The sequence below is a fragment of the Schistosoma haematobium genome, chromosome 5, assembly GCF_000699445.3.
Source record: "Schistosoma haematobium chromosome 5, whole genome shotgun sequence".
Taxonomy (NCBI): domain Eukaryota; kingdom Metazoa; phylum Platyhelminthes; class Trematoda; order Strigeidida; family Schistosomatidae; genus Schistosoma; species Schistosoma haematobium.
Window position 1 is genome coordinate 13,437,923 of NC_067200.1, and position 19,816 is coordinate 13,457,738.

General features: G+C 38.0%; 1 protein-coding gene across 2 annotated transcripts in view; it reads left to right on the top strand.

The window, feature by feature from the left end:
• Positions 1-472: 472 nt before the first annotated feature.
• The window catches only part of SSC5D (Soluble scavenger receptor cysteine-rich domain-containing protein ssc5d), a 43,486-nt gene continuing 24,142 nt past the window's right edge, over positions 473-19,816 (top strand). Inside the window, exons 1-5 of one of the 2 annotated variants that reach the window (XM_051217531.1) lie at positions 7,502-7,817; positions 7,862-8,024; positions 8,051-8,325; positions 9,389-9,551; positions 17,853-18,064. In XM_051217531.1, the coding sequence (XP_051064945.1) occupies positions 7,760-7,817; positions 7,862-8,024; positions 8,051-8,325; positions 9,389-9,551; positions 17,853-18,064 (871 nt within the window). In that variant the 5' untranslated portion in view covers positions 7,502-7,759. Of the gene's footprint in view, positions 958-1,001; positions 1,165-7,501; positions 7,818-7,861; positions 8,025-8,050; positions 8,326-9,388; positions 10,429-17,852; positions 18,065-19,816 lie in introns of those variants that run through there. The other variant, XM_035733262.2, reaches the window with a different exon arrangement.

The window sequence follows — 19,816 nt, forward strand, 5'->3', positions numbered from 1 at the left end:
GTGGTAACGCCGTGCTCAACATCAACTGCAATCGCTAGCCAGATTAGATCAGAGAATTCCGATATATTGGTCATCGCCAAATATACTCTTCCGATCTCCTCGACTCTGTCTTTCGATTTCTCTTGGTGGGAACGAAATATATTAGGTGTTACTGGTAGAAGCGTTGTGAAACACTGAATACCTGTGACATCATCAATACTCAAGACCAATTGGCCGTATACAATCAGCTACAACCTACTGTGGGAGAAAACAAACTATCTTCCAGCTGAAGAGTAAATTGGGAAAAGACGATGGAAATGGATAGGACATACATTACTGAAATCATCAAACTTCATCACGCGGTAAGCGCTGACTTGGGATCCTGAGGAAACGGAAAAGTGGGAGGCCAAATAACACATTACGTCGGGAAAAAGAAGACGTGAAAAGAATGAATAACAACTAGAAAGAGCTGGAAAAGATTGCCCAGGACAGGGTTGAATGGAGAGTGCTGGTGAAAAGCTTATGCTCCTCCACGATGAGTGAAAGGCCTACGTAAAAGTAAGTGATGTACATCATGTGAGAGTGTGATCTGCGGATATCTGTATGTTGATCTCCGTTATTGTTTGGTAAAATATCAGTGATTATACTTTCCTGTTGTTTATCAACATATTCTTTCTAATTAATCAAATTACTTGGCATTCTCTAATGTGTATTGAGCGTCTACAAATGATCCAAAACTATGTTACAGCACAAAATCAAGTGAGAGTGAACAATTCAGCTCATAATGGCTCAACTAAAAAACAAAAGATGCTTAGCGGTTTTAACATATATTCTACTCGATTGGTTTGACCTTTGCTTTTTTCGTATAGTATTTCACATTCTCTCGTAGCAACAGAAGGCGGTATTTCGAAGGGATACATATGTTCTTGTTCGTATTCAGCTTTATTTCCTGTTTCCTGACTTCTAATGCCCAGACAGGTATAAACAGTAGACGACAGAAAATTGTGAACAATGTATTTCAGAAGTTGGTGGCATCAGAGCCATACGCTTGGCTCCTAAAACCAGTCTTTATCCTGAAGGGCGTGATGGTGTTTTGGAAGTTAATTACAACGGTACTTGGGGAACTATTTGCAACATTGGGTTCGACGAACTAGCGGCGTCAGTTGCATGCTTTATGCTTGGGCTGTAAGTGTTTCTCTAGTTATTTTCAGTCCACCTCGCGGTGTCCCTATATTGAACAGCATTCGTCGAAGTCCCAATTCGTCTCCTCTGTTGTCGGAATTCAATTGCACTGGAAGAGTCCTTTTGACATCTGGCCGTCTTAGCACTGCCACTACACATTTAAACGACTACTGCACGTAAGACACTACTCGACATTTTATATTATCTCGATGTTTCTTTTGACAATATATAATATTTAAAAAAAAACAATTTTAATATGCCTATATGTTTATATTTTTATTTTAAAAAAAACAAAAAAAATTATTTTTTAACGCTATTACGTGTTCACGAGTTTATTTTCCATTTTTTCGCCGACATTTTGTTTTTACGCACATACGAGTGTATTTTCGACATGCACTTACATTTTCTTTTTTCTTTTCCAGGACGGCTGGAAAAAAACGATGACGTTTATGAGGGTCCGAAATTTTCATTGTACATTTTCTTTTTTTACTATGTTGTACCTCCGTCCCATATAGTAAGGAAAGACGACCAGACGCTGCTAAATTTAGTAAGCTATCAGAAGAGTGTTTACCAACGACAAACTCGTTGGGTTTAAACTTCTGACTGGCCACGTCTTAGGGTCGTCACTGCCCCACTAGGGGGGCAGTGATCTGTAGCGGTAAATAAATCCCCAAAATAAATAGCCCTGTAAGTTTTCGACATTGGATGCTGACCATATGTTTTAGTGGACTCATCTAGCTGAAGGCGCTCGGTCAGGCATCCGTACCAGATCACGTGTGGTAACGCCGTGCTCAACATCAACTGCAATCGCTAGCCAGATTAGATCAGAGAATTCCGATATATTGGTCATCGCCAAATATACTCTTCCGATCTCCTCGACTCTGTCTTTCGATTTCTCTTGGTGGGAACGAAATATATTAGGTGTTACTGGTAGAAGCGTTGTGAAACACTGAATACCTGTGACATCATCATTGGTGAGACCGTCGTGATCTGGTACACCTTCTTGCAACTGTGAGTCTGTTCCTTTTTGGGATTTTTATATATCATTGCCTTATTTTTTTTTTAAACATTGTGATTTTTTTCGTATTTTTTCTTGGATATATATATATTTTTCCTTCGTTCATTATCGTACTTCATATTTCATCATGACTGAACAGACACCTAAAGTACTCAAGCTCAAGACCTTGTCCCCACCTTCGTTTCAACTGATGCCTTTCTGGCCCGACAACATCGAAGCCTGGTTTTGCTACGCAGAAGCCGACTTCTCCGAGCACGGCGTGATCGACACACGTGCACAATTCCTCGCAGTAGTCAAGGCACTACCGCGCGAATTCAACAGGTACGTAACACCTAGTATGTTTACTAGTGATGTTTCCGATCCTTACGAAATCTTGAAACGTTCTATTCTTAAACGAGGATATCTAACCGATCGACAAAGGTTAGATCAACTCTTCAATAACATCGACCTGCAACACGGTTCTACGACAGACATGTTGAAACGGATGAGAGAGGTTATAGGCCCAAGAGCTTTCGACGAAGGTCTATTCAAACAACTCTTCTTGTCAAAACTTCCCCAACTGGTGCAAGCAGTTCTGGTCTCGTTCCAGAACAACACCTTAGACGAGCTAGCTGCATCTGCCGACCGTATTCTAGAAATTACGAAACCTACTACCGAGGTATTTTCAGTCAAAGAAAAACCTCACACGACCCAGAATGATATAACCGACTTATGTCACACACTCACGCGTTATCTTAGTCTTCGTACCGACCGTAAGAGATCGCGCACACCACGTAGAAGCATTTCTCGTAAGCCATCTGTCTCTAGACCACGAGAGACAGATGACCCCGACTGGTGCTGGTATCATAACCAGTATGGAAAGCTTTCCAGAAATTGCAGAAAACCCTGCAATTTTCCCAACACGAAACCGACTGATTCGAAAAACAATTCGGGAAACTTCCAAGCCGGCACGCGTTAACGGCAACCGTAGCCGGCGAACATAGCCGTCTGTTATACGTCACAGATGTGACAACGAGAGTTCGCTACCTCGTCGATACTGGCGCAGAAGTTAGCGTTCTCCCAGCGAATCCTAACGACCGATTTCACGAATCGACTCTAAACTTACAGGCGGCAAACGGAAAACCGATTGCTACGTATGGCAAAAGGTACGTTTACCTTAACGTGGGTTTACGCAAACCCATCCACTGGATTTTCGTCGTTGCAGATGTTTCTATGCCAATCATTGGTATGGACCTTCTACAACACCACAATCTGATCATCGACACTCGCAAACGGAGGCTAGTAGACGGAAACACTAAGCTGTCCGTTTGCGTAACTTCTTTTACTGGTTGCAGAGTATCCCCAGTCACACTTAAGCATAGGATAGACCCACTCTATCAACCATTACTCGATAAGTACCCTGGGATACAACAAACTCAACCGAAACTACCGTGTGTGACCAGCAACGTTACACATCACATCACGACTACAGGACCACCTGTATTTTCTAAAGCACGCCGACTAGCTCCTGAAAAGCTGAGGTTGGCGAAAAACTAGTTCGACCATATGATAGACTTAGGAATCATACGACCGTCAAATAGCCCATATGCATCTCCGTTGCACGTGGTCCCTAAAAAGGACAGCAACGATTGGCGTCCAACTGGCGACTATCGGCGATTGAACGTGAAAACCACTCCCGATCGTTACCCGTTGCCTCACATTCACGATTTGACAGCTACCTTGAAAGGTACAACTGTCTTTTCGAAAATCGACTTGGTTAAAGCGTATAACCAAATCCCTATGGCTACTGACGACATACCGAAAACAGCTATCATAACTCCCTTCGGACTCTATGAATTTTTGCGAATGCCTTTCGGTCTAAGGAATGCTGCTCAAACATTCCAAAGATTGATAGACGACGTTTTTCGAGGTCTCAACTTCGTACATGCGTATGTTGACGGCTGTCTAATAGCAAGTCCGGACAGAGAATCGCATCTCCAGCATCTGGATCTTGTTGTCGACCGACTACAAAAACATGGCATTACTGTAAACATTCAGAAATGCCAATTTGGAACCGACTCATTAGACTTTCTGGGACACACTATCGATGCTCAAGGTATCCGACCCCTTTGAACCAAAGTGGCGGCCATTCTGGATTACCCAGAACCGACCACCGTCAAGCAATTACGCACGTTCAACGGCCTGGTAAGTTTCTATAGACGTTTCATACCGAAATGCGCATTACTCATGAAACCGCTAACCGACCAACTTCGTGGAAATGCGAAATCCATTAATTTGGACGACACCGCACGAAAAGCATTCTCCACAGTTAAGGAACTGATTGCTAAAGCAACAATGCTCGCACATCAGGACACCGAAGCACCCATTAGCATCGCAGTAGACGCATCCGACTCAGCAATCGGAGGAGTCTTACAATAATGGGTTAACAACTGGCAACCCTTAGCCTTTTTCTCTAGAAGGTTGCTAGACACCGAATCGAGGTACAGCACATTCGGTGGGGAACTCCTAGCTATGTATTGTGCTGTACGACATTTCCAACACTACATCGAAGGTCGTGAATTCACTCTTTTCACGGACAATAAACCGCTCACTTTCTCGTTAAGCTCTCTTTCAGACAAGTACTCTCCCCGTGAGTCTCGACAACTGGACTACATTTCGCAGTTTACTTCAGATATTCAACACATCTCTGGAGCAAACAATGTAGTTGCAGACGCCTTATCTCGCATAACTTCCTTGAACAGTTTCCAAGGAATCGACCTTCTTAAACTCGCCGAGCTTCAAAAAGAAGACAGTGATCTTCAGCACGAGTTATCGTCTACAACACTTAAACTACGCATCAAACAGATGGGAACAGGTAAGGAAACCTTACTTTATGACACATCTACAGGTAGGGATCGCCCAATCGTGCCGAAACATTATCGACGCAATGTCTTCAACACATTGCACAAACTTTCTCATCCAGGTGTTCGTGCAACCATCAAGCTTATAACAGAAGGGTTTTGCTGGCCTGGCATGAATAAAGACGTGAGGGAGTGGGCATGCTCCTGTGTAAGCTGCCAAAAATCTAAGGTTATCAGACACAATAAATCCCCCTTAGGCTCGTTTAAAACTCCCGATGCTCGTTTCGACCATGTTCATGTCGATTTGGTAGGACCTTTACCAGATTCAAATGAATACTCTTATCTCTTAACCTGCGTAGACCATTTCACTCGATGGCCAGAAGCAGTACCTATCAAGGACGTCACTGCTGAAACAGTGGCCCGCACCTTCGTCGAACGATGGGTAGCAAACTTCGGTTGCCCTTCAACCATCACTACAGATCGCGGACGTCATTTTGAATCTGATCTTTTCCGTCGTCTGTCCACACTTTTAGGAATCACTCGCTTCCGAACGACCGCCTACCATCCACAAGCAAACGGGTTGGTAGAACGTTTTCACCGACAACTGAAAGCTTCGCTATCAGCTGCAAACGTTTCACAATGGACCGACGCTCTTCCACTCGTCTTACTAGGTATCCGCAATGCAGTGAATGCTGACATTGGATACACTGCGGCTCAACTCGTTTATGGAACGACACTTCGACTTCCAGGAGAATTCGTGGATCCTTCGTGCTCTTCGATGAACATGGATCTAACCTCCTACACGAACAGGCTTACAAACGCAATGCGTTCAGTTAAACCTGCTTCCACTCGACCTCAATCAACTGATGTTTTCGTTCAACCTGACTTACGATATAGTACACACGTTTTCGTTCGTCGAGACTCACATCGACGACCATTCGAATCAGCATACGAAGGACCCTTCAAAGTTCTTCAACGTGAATCTAAGTACTATATAGTCGATAAGAACGGAACCAACGATAGCATCAGCATCGATCGCTTAAAAGCAGCGTATTTAGAAGGAAATCCTATCTACGTGGATTTTCCTTCGGTACAATCGAACGACACGACTCTGACACTTATAATACCTCATCCGACAACCAACACACACGATGATACTTCGTCAGTATCCGAAAATAAACTTAAAACGACGCGTTCTGGAAGAAGGGTGAGATTTCCAGAACATTTAAACGACTACTGCACGTAAGACACTACTCGACATTTTATATTATCTCGATGTTTCTTTTGACAATATATAATATTTAAAAAAAAACAATTTTAATATGCCTATATGTTTATATTTTTATTTTAAAAAAAACAAAAAAAATTATTTTTTAACGCTATTACGTGTTCACGAGTTTATTTTCCATTTTTTCGCCGACATTTTGTTTTTACGCACATACGAGTGTATTTTCGACATGCACTTACATTTTCTTTTTTCTTTTCCAGGACGGCTGGAAAAAAACGATGACGTTTATGAGGGTCCGAAATTTTCATTGTACATTTTCTTTTTTTACTATGTTGTACCTCCGTCCCATATAGTAAGGAAAGACGACCAGACGCTGCTAAATTTAGTAAGCTATCAGAAGAGTGTTTACCAACGACAAACTCGTTGGGTTTAAACTTCTGACTGGCCACGTCTTAGGGTCGTCACTGCCCCACTAGGGGGCAGTGATCTGTAGCGGTAAATAAATCCCCAAAATAAATAGCCCTGTAAGTTTTCGACATTGGATGCTGACCATATGTTTTAGTGGACTCATCTAGCTGAAGGCGCTCGGTCAGGCATCCGTACCAGATCACGTGTGGTAACGCCGTGCTCAACATCAACTGCAATCGCTAGCCAGATTAGATCAGAGAATTCCGATATATTGGTCATCGCCAAATATACTCTTCCGATCTCCTCGACTCTGTCTTTCGATTTCTCTTGGTGGGAACGAAATATATTAGGTGTTACTGGTAGAAGCGTTGTGAAACACTGAATACCTGTGACATCATCAATACTCAAGACCAATTGGCCGTATACAATCAGCTACAACCTACTGTGGGAGAAAACAAACTATCTTCCAGCTGAAGAGTAAATTGGGAAAAGACGATGGAAATGGATAGGACATACATTACTGAAATCATCAAACTTCATCACGCGGTAAGCGCTGACTTGGGATCCTGAGGAAACGGAAAAGTGGGAGGCCAAATAACACATTACGTCGGGAAAAAGAAGACGTGAAAAGAATGAATAACAACTAGAAAGAGCTGGAAAAGATTGCCCAGGACAGGGTTGAATGGAGAGTGCTGGTGAAAAGCTTATGCTCCTCCACGATGAGTGAAAGGCCTACGTAAAAGTAAGTGATGTACATCATGTGAGAGTGTGATCTGCGGATGTCTGTATGTTGATCTCCGTTATTGTTTGGTAAAATATCAGTGATTATACTTTCCTGTTGTTTATCAACATATTCTTTCTAATTAATCAAATTACTTGGCATTCTCTAATGTGTATTGAGCGTCTACAAATGATCCAAAACTATGTTACAGCACAAAATCAAGTGAGAGTGAACAATTCAGCTCATAATGGCTCAACTAAAAAACAAAAGATGCTTAGCGGTTTTAACATATATTCTACTCGATTGGTTTGACCTTTGCTTTTTTCGTATAGTATTTCACATTCTCTCGTAGCAACAGAAGGCGGTATTTCGAAGGGATACATATGTTCTTGTTCGTATTCAGCTTTATTTCCTGTTTCCTGACTTCTAATGCCCAGACAGGTATAAACAGTAGACGACAGAAAATTGTGAACAATGTATTTCAGAAGTTGGTGGCATCAGAGCCATACGCTTGGCTCCTAAAACCAGTCTTTATCCTGAAGGGCGTGATGGTGTTTTGGAAGTTAATTACAACGGTACTTGGGGAACTATTTGCAACATTGGGTTCGACGAACTAGCGGCGTCAGTTGCATGCTTTATGCTTGGGCTGTAAGTGTTTCTCTAGTTATTTTCAGTCCACCTCGCGGTGTCCCTATATTGAACAGCATTCGTCGAAGTCCCAATTCGTCTCCTCTGTTGTCGGAATTCAATTGCACTGGAAGAGTCCTTTTGACATCTGGCCGTCTTAGCACTGCCACTACACATTTAGGCGTTTGTTCCTTTACAACCGAGATTCCCTCTACCTGTCTGGCAAATAATCGCCAGACTTCAATAGTTTGTCTAGACCCTGCTGAGACGACAACTACAACTACTCCTGCTCCAAACTATATGACGTTGGCTCCAGTTAACTGTAAGTGCCTTGAAATGTGAGTATGATTGCTAAATTAAATAGTTCGAAACTTAGTACTATTACTTGGTAACATCATTTTATAACGGTTACATACTGTTTAATACAAAAAATATCTGCATAACCAAAAATGGAACTTCTATAGTAATCAGCTAGTAAGTATCAAATCCGTCTTGTTTTTTTGGTTCTAAAAACGTTGGGATAAAGTTTGTGGTCCGCTTTGAGAACCTGCAATATTCTGTTGTAAATACGGAGCTAATTAGCAAAAACCTATCAACCTCTGCTTCGTTCTTATTGATAGTCACAAGTAATGAATATTTTCAACTTTTCGAAAGCAAGTGGTATCTTCCAGATAAAAAATTATGTCATCTAAAGCTGCCTTTAAACGCATCACTACTTAGTCATTCAGTACTAAGTTTATATCATTAGAATTAACCACAAGATTTTTTGTGTGCATTATACCGTCCACATCGTAACCGTCAGTTTTTAGATACCATGTCCTGCTAGTGGTGTTTCATGAACTTTCTCCAAATCATATTTTCTGGTATCGGCGACCCTTGATACGTAGTCTTTTTAACTTTACTTATGAGGCGCCACTAACTTCTAGATACTTTGGCCATGAAACTCTAATCAATGTACGTCTGTGTTTCGCTATGTTGGCTTATTTGTCTATGAATATATGATAATTGGAAGTATTCGAATTGATTTGCTAGCTAAGTGTTCTCAGAATAGTCCAATTTAAGGCAGTTGTAACTAGATGAGCACAACCGAACGCATTTTATTTAGAATTCGTGATAAACACCCAATCAAACACAAAAATACTATCAGCTAGTACAAACACTACAGAACAGCATATCATACGAGGTAGTTTGTTATTTTATAAGTAAGCTATCTGCATTTTAACAACTGAACATTTAATCAACCAAAGCAGCTGTATTTTATCATTATCCAGTTTGATATGTATTTATTTGTAGGTTTCCTTTTAGACGAGTACATCATTTTACCCTGTTTCGTGTGTCATCTTACACAGCCTTTTCATGATAAAATGTGTTTGTAAAATTTTCAGGTAACTCTTCTGATTACTCGTCTATTCGTTTGGTAGATGGAACAAACAACGCTGGCCGAGTAGAAGTAAAACATCCTCAAACAAATCAATGGGGTACAATATGTGCCGATGGTTTTGATTTACATGCAGCACGTGCTCTTTGTCGAATGTTATGCACAAGCTCGTGAGTACTACTCTAGCTTTTATAAACGTTTTGTACACCAACGAAGATTAAAATGCGTCAAGTAAAGGCATCTTGCCTCAAAATATTGTTCTTGGCTTATATATATCGTAGGTTTTTGTCTGATAAGTGCTAGGATGCTCAAACTTACTGTTTAGAATGTATATGGTGATCATCATTTATAGATAGAATTAACCGAAATATTTCACAGTCGGTCTTGATAGCAAAAATTCATTAATTATTTACCCTCTACTGATTTTTGAGTTATAACATGATGACATCTCTTATTTCTCTACTTTACTCTTTACTTTAGAAATATGCTCTCCATGCTTAGTTTTAAAAACCATTTAACCTACTATTAGTTAGATCTTTAGTTGTTATCATTTTATTTCTAGATTTTGTGACAGTTTCAAACCTAGTGAATTAAGCTGTTGCATATTTATGAAAAGTTCTATTTTATTTGTAAACCAGTGATATTAATTCTCATAAAAAGAAGGCCCAACAATAATGATGGTAATCACTGCACCGAAATATCTGTTAAATAAATAAACTCTTCGAGAATACGCTTTCTGACCTTAGTTTGAATAGCCTAATATTATCATTTTTGTCAAAATACTTTCTTTTAATGTATAGTTTTACTTTACCCTGTAATAATTTGAACCATTCAGAAGCGGCCCGTTCATCAATTTTATTTTTTCTACTACTGTAATGATACTTACTGGTTCCAGTTTTTATTCATTTTGTACCGTGGCACAATTATTCAACTTGAATATCATATCTAAGTTCAAATAAATTTATAGTGTTAATGTTTTCATGAGGGTCTCTCTCTAGGAAGTGTAATTATATCTTGATTACACATGATAAAATACATGTTTCATCCCAATTTTACGACACATCTTTTATATGTTCTGTTATTTTAGTCACTGTCCATTGTTTCATTCTATTTGTAGTCTACAAACAGATGGTAGCGATAACGATAATAATTGTTTCGTTTAATACTATTTATTTGATCACAATAAGTAATTTGCGCCATGAAATATGCAAATTTGCAACAACGAACTTATTTTCTAAACCTTCACCTTATGAATATTCAAAAAAATATCTGTAGAAAATCATTGGATAGTGATTAACTGCCATCCATATTCACCCGTAAATGCTTACTATCAGTTCTGATCTCATGACAAATTTTTCATCGCCTTATGTATTTGATATATAAGTTGTATTGTTATCGTCTCTCTTTTCTCGATTGAACAATCAGGAAAAAATACACTAGCCATGATGGGGGCACTTAATTAGTAATTAAATACTCGACTAGTCATAATTACTTCTTGAATGTGTTGACGTACAGAAGATTAATAAACAATGAGATAAGAAAATTCATGGCTATAAATGGACATTTAGGAAAATTGTGATGTAAGAGCTTGAGCAGACTGCCAACTCTTGCTCGTTTAGATGCTACGTAAGTAGAGATTGGTGGGCTGGAATGTCGGTTTAAGATCCAAATAGCTAAGTAAATATTCACTGATGTGGTATTCATATGATGCCCTTCACACAAAATAATCTTTTGGGGGGCAGTGATGCTACGTTAACAGTTAAACTTTATTAAGTTGGGTGAATTGCAATTAGAATGGTTTCACCGATAAAAGACTATCTCATTTATTTCATTAGAACAACGATGCTGTTAAAATAGTTAACAATCAACTTTCTTTCTCGACCGTTTAAATTTGTGTAAATTTACAACTGAATAAAATATCTAATTTGTCTCTTAATGATCATGTTGAGATTGAAAGTATGCAGTACACTCAACTGATTTTATAAATACTATGTTTATCTCAAATTTCTACGTCTGGGCCTTGTTCACTAAAACTTGTGACCATACCAAGGTGAACACACTTGAATAGGAGATAATGTTACCTCCAAGTCGAAATAAGAAAATCAAAGTTGATAAGGAGTGCATTTGAAACGAAATCTGTATTCAATGAACTTAAGTTAAAAATTGAGAAAATTTTATTTGTATCTGAAAAAGCGACAGTTTTTGTGAATGAGCAAATAATAAAACCCTTGTAAACTTAATTTGCATCACAAATTTAAAACATCATCCAGAGAGAGCTGCAGATAACTAATGGACATCAATGAATTGCTTCTTCCTAGTTCAAAACATTTTAAAAGCTCACACCTTAAGTTATTGTAAAAGATTCTGCATGGAACTGTCAGGTTTTTAATTTCCGCTTAATCTTGAACCGTAGTATTTCCTCTTCCTCTTTGGCCTTGGGGATTCCATGTGAGGGCTTCACTCGTGACGCTGTTGGGTGATTTCTTCAATGTGTGTCCTATCCACTTCCAGCGCATTCTCTTGATTTCTTCCTCCACTGGGATCTGGTTTGTTCTCTCCTATAATAAGTTGTTACTGATAGTGTCTGGCCAACGGATCCGAAGTACTTTGCGTAGACAGTTGTTAATAAACACTTGTATCTTCTGGATGATGGCTTTCGTAGTTCTCCAGGTTTCCGCCCCACACAGTAGAACTGTTTTGACATTTGTATCGAAAATTATGACATTGGTGTTGGTTGGAAGACAGTTGTTTTGAGTTCCAGATGTTCTTCAGTTGCAAATATGCTGATCTCGCTTTGCCGATTCGCGCCTTCACATCTGCATCAGATCCATCGTGTTCATCAATGATGCTGCCCAGATATGTAAAGGTTTTTACATCTTCCAAATCTTCTCCGTCAATTGTGACTGGATTGGTGCATGCTGCGTTGTATCGGAGAATCTTGCTTTTCCCTTTGTGTATGTTGAGACCTAACCCTAACCAGAAAAAAATTAATATCTCTGCTAAGTTCTATATTTATTGCCCTAACTTGTTGAGTCTTTTGATAAGGACGTTTATTTGAAGACATGATATATTAGGATTTAACATGTTATATTTTTAACCAGTCATTTTATCAGTGCTGAGCAAACACCATAGATCATCTACCTTTAGAAAGAAATTTCTTCTCCTTATAAGTAGTTTTGTGCGACTACAAAATTTCATATGAATAACTTACAGAAATGTGATACATTTCAATAATGTTTTATGATCACAAATGAAGGCATAATATTGTAACCTAAAGATAGTTTTATTTATGTACAATGTATTTTTTCTTCATTTTACATTCCTTATTGGGACATCAACAAAGAATTGGGTTTTTTTAAACAAATTTATAATTATATTAAATAATCATTTTTATTATTTGGAATTTAAAAATCCCTCTATTCATATGGTATGAAAATGTAAATAGGTACCAAGTGTGATAATGTAAAGTGTTATTTATTCTGAACGATGATCACTCTGTAAATTTTGCGCGCGTTATTCAAATAATGCAATAATGCCGTCATATTTGTCAATAATAATATTTTCAAATGTCTATATGCATCAGCCCATTCGTAGATAAAATGGGAAAAGAGACCAAGGAGGAACGAATTGCTGCTAAGTTCCTTACATTCACCTGTAAAGAACGTATTCAATCGCCATAGAAAAATTTTGAGACATTAACACTCTGTCATGTAAAATGCATCAACATTGAGTGTCTAGAGAGTGCGAAATTCCACAAGAAAACTCGTCAATATGATCAAAACATAAAAAATTTCTTTTTTTTTTAACTCCAAAACTAAGCTGTGAGATGTAATTTTAGTGATTACCTGTGTGTCCAACTGTATGGTCAGTTAATTACTAGGACTAATACACATCGAATCTAAAAAGATAACTGACAGAGCTTCCGAAACGCTTATCTCAAGATGTTAGATCTGCTTGTATTACTTATGAATCAAAAAATAAAATGGACTTTTGGCCTCTGAAGATTTCTAATATATTACCCAGTTGTCATAATCAACTACACATTCTCATAGTCATGTAAAATCACCTTTGATAATAATGTTAACTCTTGTGAAAAGATAATTAGCGAAGCATCAAAGAACTCTAACTTATTACAACATAAAGTTAGGTGTAGACTGGTAAATATTTACCATATGGAAAATTGCACGTACAAAAATCATGTCTATTTCATAGTTCCAAGTGTTTCAACTGTGAGAGAGGAGTGGTCACTTTATGACTATGTCATACTAATACCACATCATATGTTACGTATAGCCAACCACAGCCTACAACAACGGGCGGTGTTTTCTGGTACAGGAGTTGACTGGAAAAAAGCAAAGGGTTGACCAAACCAAAACTTGGGATCAGTTCATGAAGTTACCGACCATTGGATTTGGCCATGTTAATAGGTACGAACTACCTGACTGTGACTATTGTAACCAGTGGTTGGAGACTTTGAATGACACGGCTCAAAATCGTTTGTAATCGCAAATCCAGATATGATAATGATTTTCATCGACAAACTGATGGGGTTGCAATGGGTTCACCACTGGGCCTTCTCTTGGATGACATTTTTATAGCCCATTGGAAAATATGGTACTTCGACGAATGACTAAAAGATTTCATTTATATGAGAGTTATATGAATGACCCATTCATTATTTTTGAAATTTTGGATCGATCCAATAGCTGTCATCTCTCGATTTAAGCAGAGGCGAATAAGGAACTTCACTTTCTTGATGTCCGGTTAAAGAAGGTCATATCTTTCTTTCCAGACATCTACATATAAAAAACCGACCTCGAATGGTCAGTATAGGAATTTCCAAAGTTGAGTCTCATCGAGTAGAAAGAAGAAATTAATTCACTCTTTATCCTTGAAGACTAAGCGGTTATGTTGTAATAACAAAATAGATGACGGACTACTTCAATTTCGACAGATACTCATTAGAAATGGTTATCCACCTGGATTTATCGATAGGAACTTAACACCAAGACAATATCCTGAAAAAGCACTGATAGTTAAAAATGAAACTCGTTTTATGAATACCGAGTTTATAAGAGATACGGTTGCTAAAATCTTGAATAACGGGTTTCGAAATCCGTGAATAAAACCTATTCAGCTTGGCTTCGTATTGTCTTCTCAAGCCGACCTACTATTCACTGATGTGTTAAGGATAAACTTCGATCTACATCTACAAATTTACTTGCTTTTGTGAGGCAGGTTACATTGGCTCCACAATGCGATCACTTTCCAAACGTATCTCAGAACATTACCAGGAGCGGCTTTCAAAAGGAGAATGAAAAACAGTTACCGGTTCAATACAGGAGTACCTAATCAACTCTGGACAAGTCGCACCAAAGGAGTCTTCTCTTAAAATTTACACAATCGAAGGGAGGCCGAATCCAAACCTGCACCACTGAAGCGTCGATGATCCAGCAGTTCAAGCCCAAACTATGCGTGTAAAAACGATATGTTCAACCTCTTATCCTTCCTTGGCCCTATTTCCCTTCTGTAGTATGTTTTGGTGTGGTTTTTTTGTCTTTTTTAAATTAGTGTTTTGTAATTTCAAACAGTAATCTATTATTATTATCCTTTAACAATTGTTCATGACTATTATTCAATTATTATTATGACTTTTATGTTTTTCGTTTTTCTTCATATCTGTCAAATGGACAATTATCTTTCATAATTTTGACCCGTTAGTTATTTTCATCCTCCTATTCTTCTCTATCCTCTTGAATATTACATAACCTCGTTTGATATTTAGTCTTGAATTCCTTTGTGAAGCAATCTTTTCTACCGTTTTATAGACATTTATTCACTATACAACCATAAAAACGAATGTACAGCTTCAGTAAATGATTTCGTCGAAAAAAAATGTTTTTTCACTGGATTCTCTCTATTTCATATTCAATAACACAATAAGTTATTTTAAAATTAAATCTCTTCAATGAATTCTATGTTCTTTACTTTTTAAAGCATAGGTTACGATGTTCTTGATATTAGATTATTTATAATTCTGATCAATGTGGGGATTTGCGAAAATTGTAGTATTTTCACAGTTGAATTCAAGAGTCGATCTAAGCTAGAATATGGATTACTTGAAGTTAGACCTTAACATTATTGGACGCCGGCTCAGTGATCTGGGGTTTAAGAGTCTACGCGCGAGACCGATGGCTCTGAGTTCGAGTTCCACGTGAGAGATCGTGGATGCGTACTGCTGGGACGAAACGGTCATCTAGTGCTTCCAGGTTTCCATTGGTGGTCTAGCTTAGATGGGATCGTGAATTCAATTATAATTTTGAATTTTTTCTCCGAAATAATACAGATATATTTGTTAAATGAGTAACCATGGTGATTTGCTTTTTGGAACGAACAAATTAACATGAATAAAACGAGTTTTATGGGTAATAGTCATAGTAATAGTAAGCTATTCAAATACGTTTTCTACCTTGAAAAAGATTATTGTTAAGATTTGGGATTGCTAATTGTATTTGTTCATCGTATGGTTGTATTTTTACTTATATGAAACTATAGAAAGAGGAAAATCGGATTCAAGCATCATGTTTGTGTACATTAGATACAAGCGGAAAAACGTTCGAAGTATAAAAAATAATTATTATTTTCAGAAAGAAAATAAATTAGAGAAAAATGATTCATATTTAGGGCGAAAAATATAATAACCAACAATAATCATGAAATTTTGACATACAACTTAGAGAAATTCCTATGAAAACCTATTCACTACCCGTTTATCATAAGCAAACAGTTAAATTTACATGGCTTTGTTTACTTGAATCTTCCCATTGATGCAATTGGTCAGTCTCTTATTGACGTATGTTAGTCCTGTGTGGACTGCCTCTATATTGTCTTAAGTCACAAGCTTTATAAGCAAAAATGGATAGTGGCTAGCAGTGGGATCCAGGACGTGCGTTTCGTCCTGTTTGGGATTCGTCAGTTGGATGTACCTGCAAGCATTATAATGCTTGTGAATTAGAGCAATATCAAGATAATACGCACAGTATGCACATATGCCACTAAGAGACTGATCAATAGCACTCCTAAACATCAACAGGAAAATCCAAGTAAACAATACCAAGTGAATTTAAACTTTACCCCATTGCACAAGCAAGTGACTAACAGGACTCAGTAGCTAAGTGGATAACGCGATGGCGCTTGAGGCGAACGGTACCGGGTTCAAGTCTCAGAGTGAACATCAACTCTGAGATGCAGGAGCATTCAGCTGACGAGTCTCAAATAGGACGAAACGTGCGTCCTGCATTCAAACAATTAAAGATAATGATGAGGTGATGTAACTTACAATTGGTTAGAAATGACGTAAGTATAGTCACTTTCCTAATTTCCTTAGATTTCTGAGCTTCAGAATTATTCTATACTCTTATTCCACAAACTTGTACTTTCTTCTCTAATCAGAATGTTTACGCTTAGCGTTTTTATTACTGTGGCACGTGCTACTTATGTGGAAAGATACAAGTGTTATGAAAGAGAATACAGATGAGGACAACGGAAGCAAAGTGGCAGAATATCTTGGTAAAATATAAGAACCATACACTGAATACTTCATTTGCAAATTTCCATCATTTCTCCTCCACACTCTGTATGATTCTTCCAGGTCATAATTTCTTCCTATTTCCCGTCCTATTATCTTCAAATTGCTCTTAGCCTTTTGCTTCCAGCTACTCAACTTTTGATTGGTGCTGTATACTACATATACCACAGATTAGATTTAAGACATACAGGTTACGTAAGAAGCACTATATCATTGGACCGGTGAATTAACAAGTTTGTAGGTAAAATACAGCTTTAAAACTGTAAAGGTGGAAGTACTAGACATCAGTTACATCATAGTAGGGACTCTTTAGCAGTGACCATCCATAAATCACATCGTGGATTGAACTTAGGACCTTCAGATTTCTCAGCAACCGTTTAACCTTTAGATTGGGCATCTAACTTTTTATATTTTTAAATTTAATAACTTTGTAATATTGGGGAGCCATTTTTCACTCCAGCTGCCGGGTAACTGCCTCATGCTGACGTAGTTTAAATGATATCTGTAGTCCTAGTGTGAATCAATGACCTGTGGGGTTCAATAATGTTGATAGCGATGCGGTCATCCACCAATGGCTTGGAAAGACACTTGTGCAGTGTCATGAATTGGTTAGGCACACATCTCAAACTTGAACGCCCCAAGTTCAACTCCTGGTGGATCGTGGTCGCTTACTGGTGTACGGAGTTATTCCATGATGTAAACTACAAAAACAGTGAAGTACACAAACATTAATTCCAATATTCAAAAACACTTTGATTTGTATCTCAAATATAGTAACAACAGTCTAATGCCTTTTTTAACAATTACCAATTTGTGTAAATTGTCAGATTTCAGATTTTATTAAAAATTTAAGTTATTTTCTCTTTTTAAATCATTTTTTAAGTGATAATCTACAGTATGCTTATCCAGTTTTATACTTGTATGGAAGTGCTTCCAATTCAACACCGATTCATTTATCACGTTTAGAGTGTCCAGTGAATGCATCAAGTTTAAATGATTGTAAATTAGGTGGTGGTTGGGGTTCAGCACCTGGTTGTACACATGGTATGGATGTTGGCTTACAATGTGGACCACCGTCAGCTTCGGAAGATCCAGGTTAGTGCAGTGTGGTTTAGTTCTAATTATCTTTGCGTTATTAACGAGAAATAATTTTATTTTTTTTCAATCTGAGTTTGGACAAGATCTACTAAAATATAATGTAAGAAACAAGATCAATAAAACTACGACAGTTGATTATATGGTACTCTAAACTCAATTATCTATTCGATTAACGGATAAGAAAGAACTATCTGATAAAATAGTATTTTAATTTTAGTGTAGTCAGATATGCCTATCTTCGCTCAACCATCAATCATGACTCACTCACACTAGAAACATCGGCTTATTATAGAAAGATCAGGACTTAAAGGCAAATTGAAATAAGGATAAATTACATTACTTATTAACTAATCAATTTTCACTAGATATATTAAACTTATTTTGATCAAAGAGAACACAGTAAATTATAGTGATGGTCGAATTAGACAGCTATTTTATTCATTTAAAATGCCAGAATATTCATTATATATTTCTAATGAGACATTAAATAGGGACAAGTTGAGTGAATAAATACTTCTTTTCAATTATCTGTTCATCACAGCCCTACACTAATATATACATAGGTTTTATAAATGAGTAGAAAGTTGATACCAAATAAATGGTGGACAGTCAATTTAATTATTTATAAGTCAGTCAGCTGCAACGTAGGACCAGGCACATATATGCATCGGTCCAAGTTGCCATACCTCATTAGCACAGCAAGATGAACACCGGATTGATAGAAGTAGTTAATTCAATGGTGGTAATACATAAAAGGAAGATTGCATATCAGGACATAGTACAGGAAGAAAGGATTAGTTTGTAGAAAGATATGAAGCGATTTTAATCTCATAGTTTAAGAGAAGACAGGGATTGTATATTCCGACGCCATTGTGATCATTTATGAGCCATATCACTCAGCGTCTCACACCATTGGTTCGGTAGTCACGCGGACCCCAACCGAGTAGCCTGCATCTACCAACATGGCTCAGACTAGAAGTTAGTGACTTCAAGGGCTGATGCCACGTTTTGGTTTGGCCGCCCCTAACTTTCTTCCAACCATCCCCAACACCAGTCAGCATTGCGCGTCGTGGTAAACGATGTTCAGGCATACCTAACACGTAGCTCAACCATCTCAGTCGATGAAGATTCACAACCTCACCAACTGATTTACCATCATTTCCTAATACCCTGAGTTTAACCTCACTGTTACTTACCCGGTGATCCTAGCAGACGCCAGCAATATTTCTAAGGCATCTGTGGTCAAATACTAGCAGCTTACGGGTATCTTCAACTCTTAATGGCCACGTTTGGCAGTCGTAAAGTAAAACAGAACGAACTGCCGCGCAGTATACTCGTCCCTTAATTAATAGACAGATATATCGCCTTCGCTATAGGTAACGTAAATTGGCAAAAGCCAAACGAGCTTTCCGAATCCATGCTGAAATTTCGTCAGACATCAACCTATTATGACTGATCAGACTTCCAAGATAAGTGAAGTTTTCAACGCGTTCGACTTTACTCTCTATCCTTAGTTCAGGTGTTGACGCAGGCCAGTCCTGAAGCAACAACTTGCATTTAGAGGGAGAGAAGCGCATTCCAAACATTCTGGCATTGTTGCTCAATGCTATCAAAAGACTCTGCACTTCATCAGTGTCTTCACCATTGACTTATAAACGTGCTTCATTAAGAAAAAATACAGTTGATTTCATGTATATGGTTACAAAATCATGGAGTGCAGATTAGTATCCCTGTCTCCTCCTTAAAAGA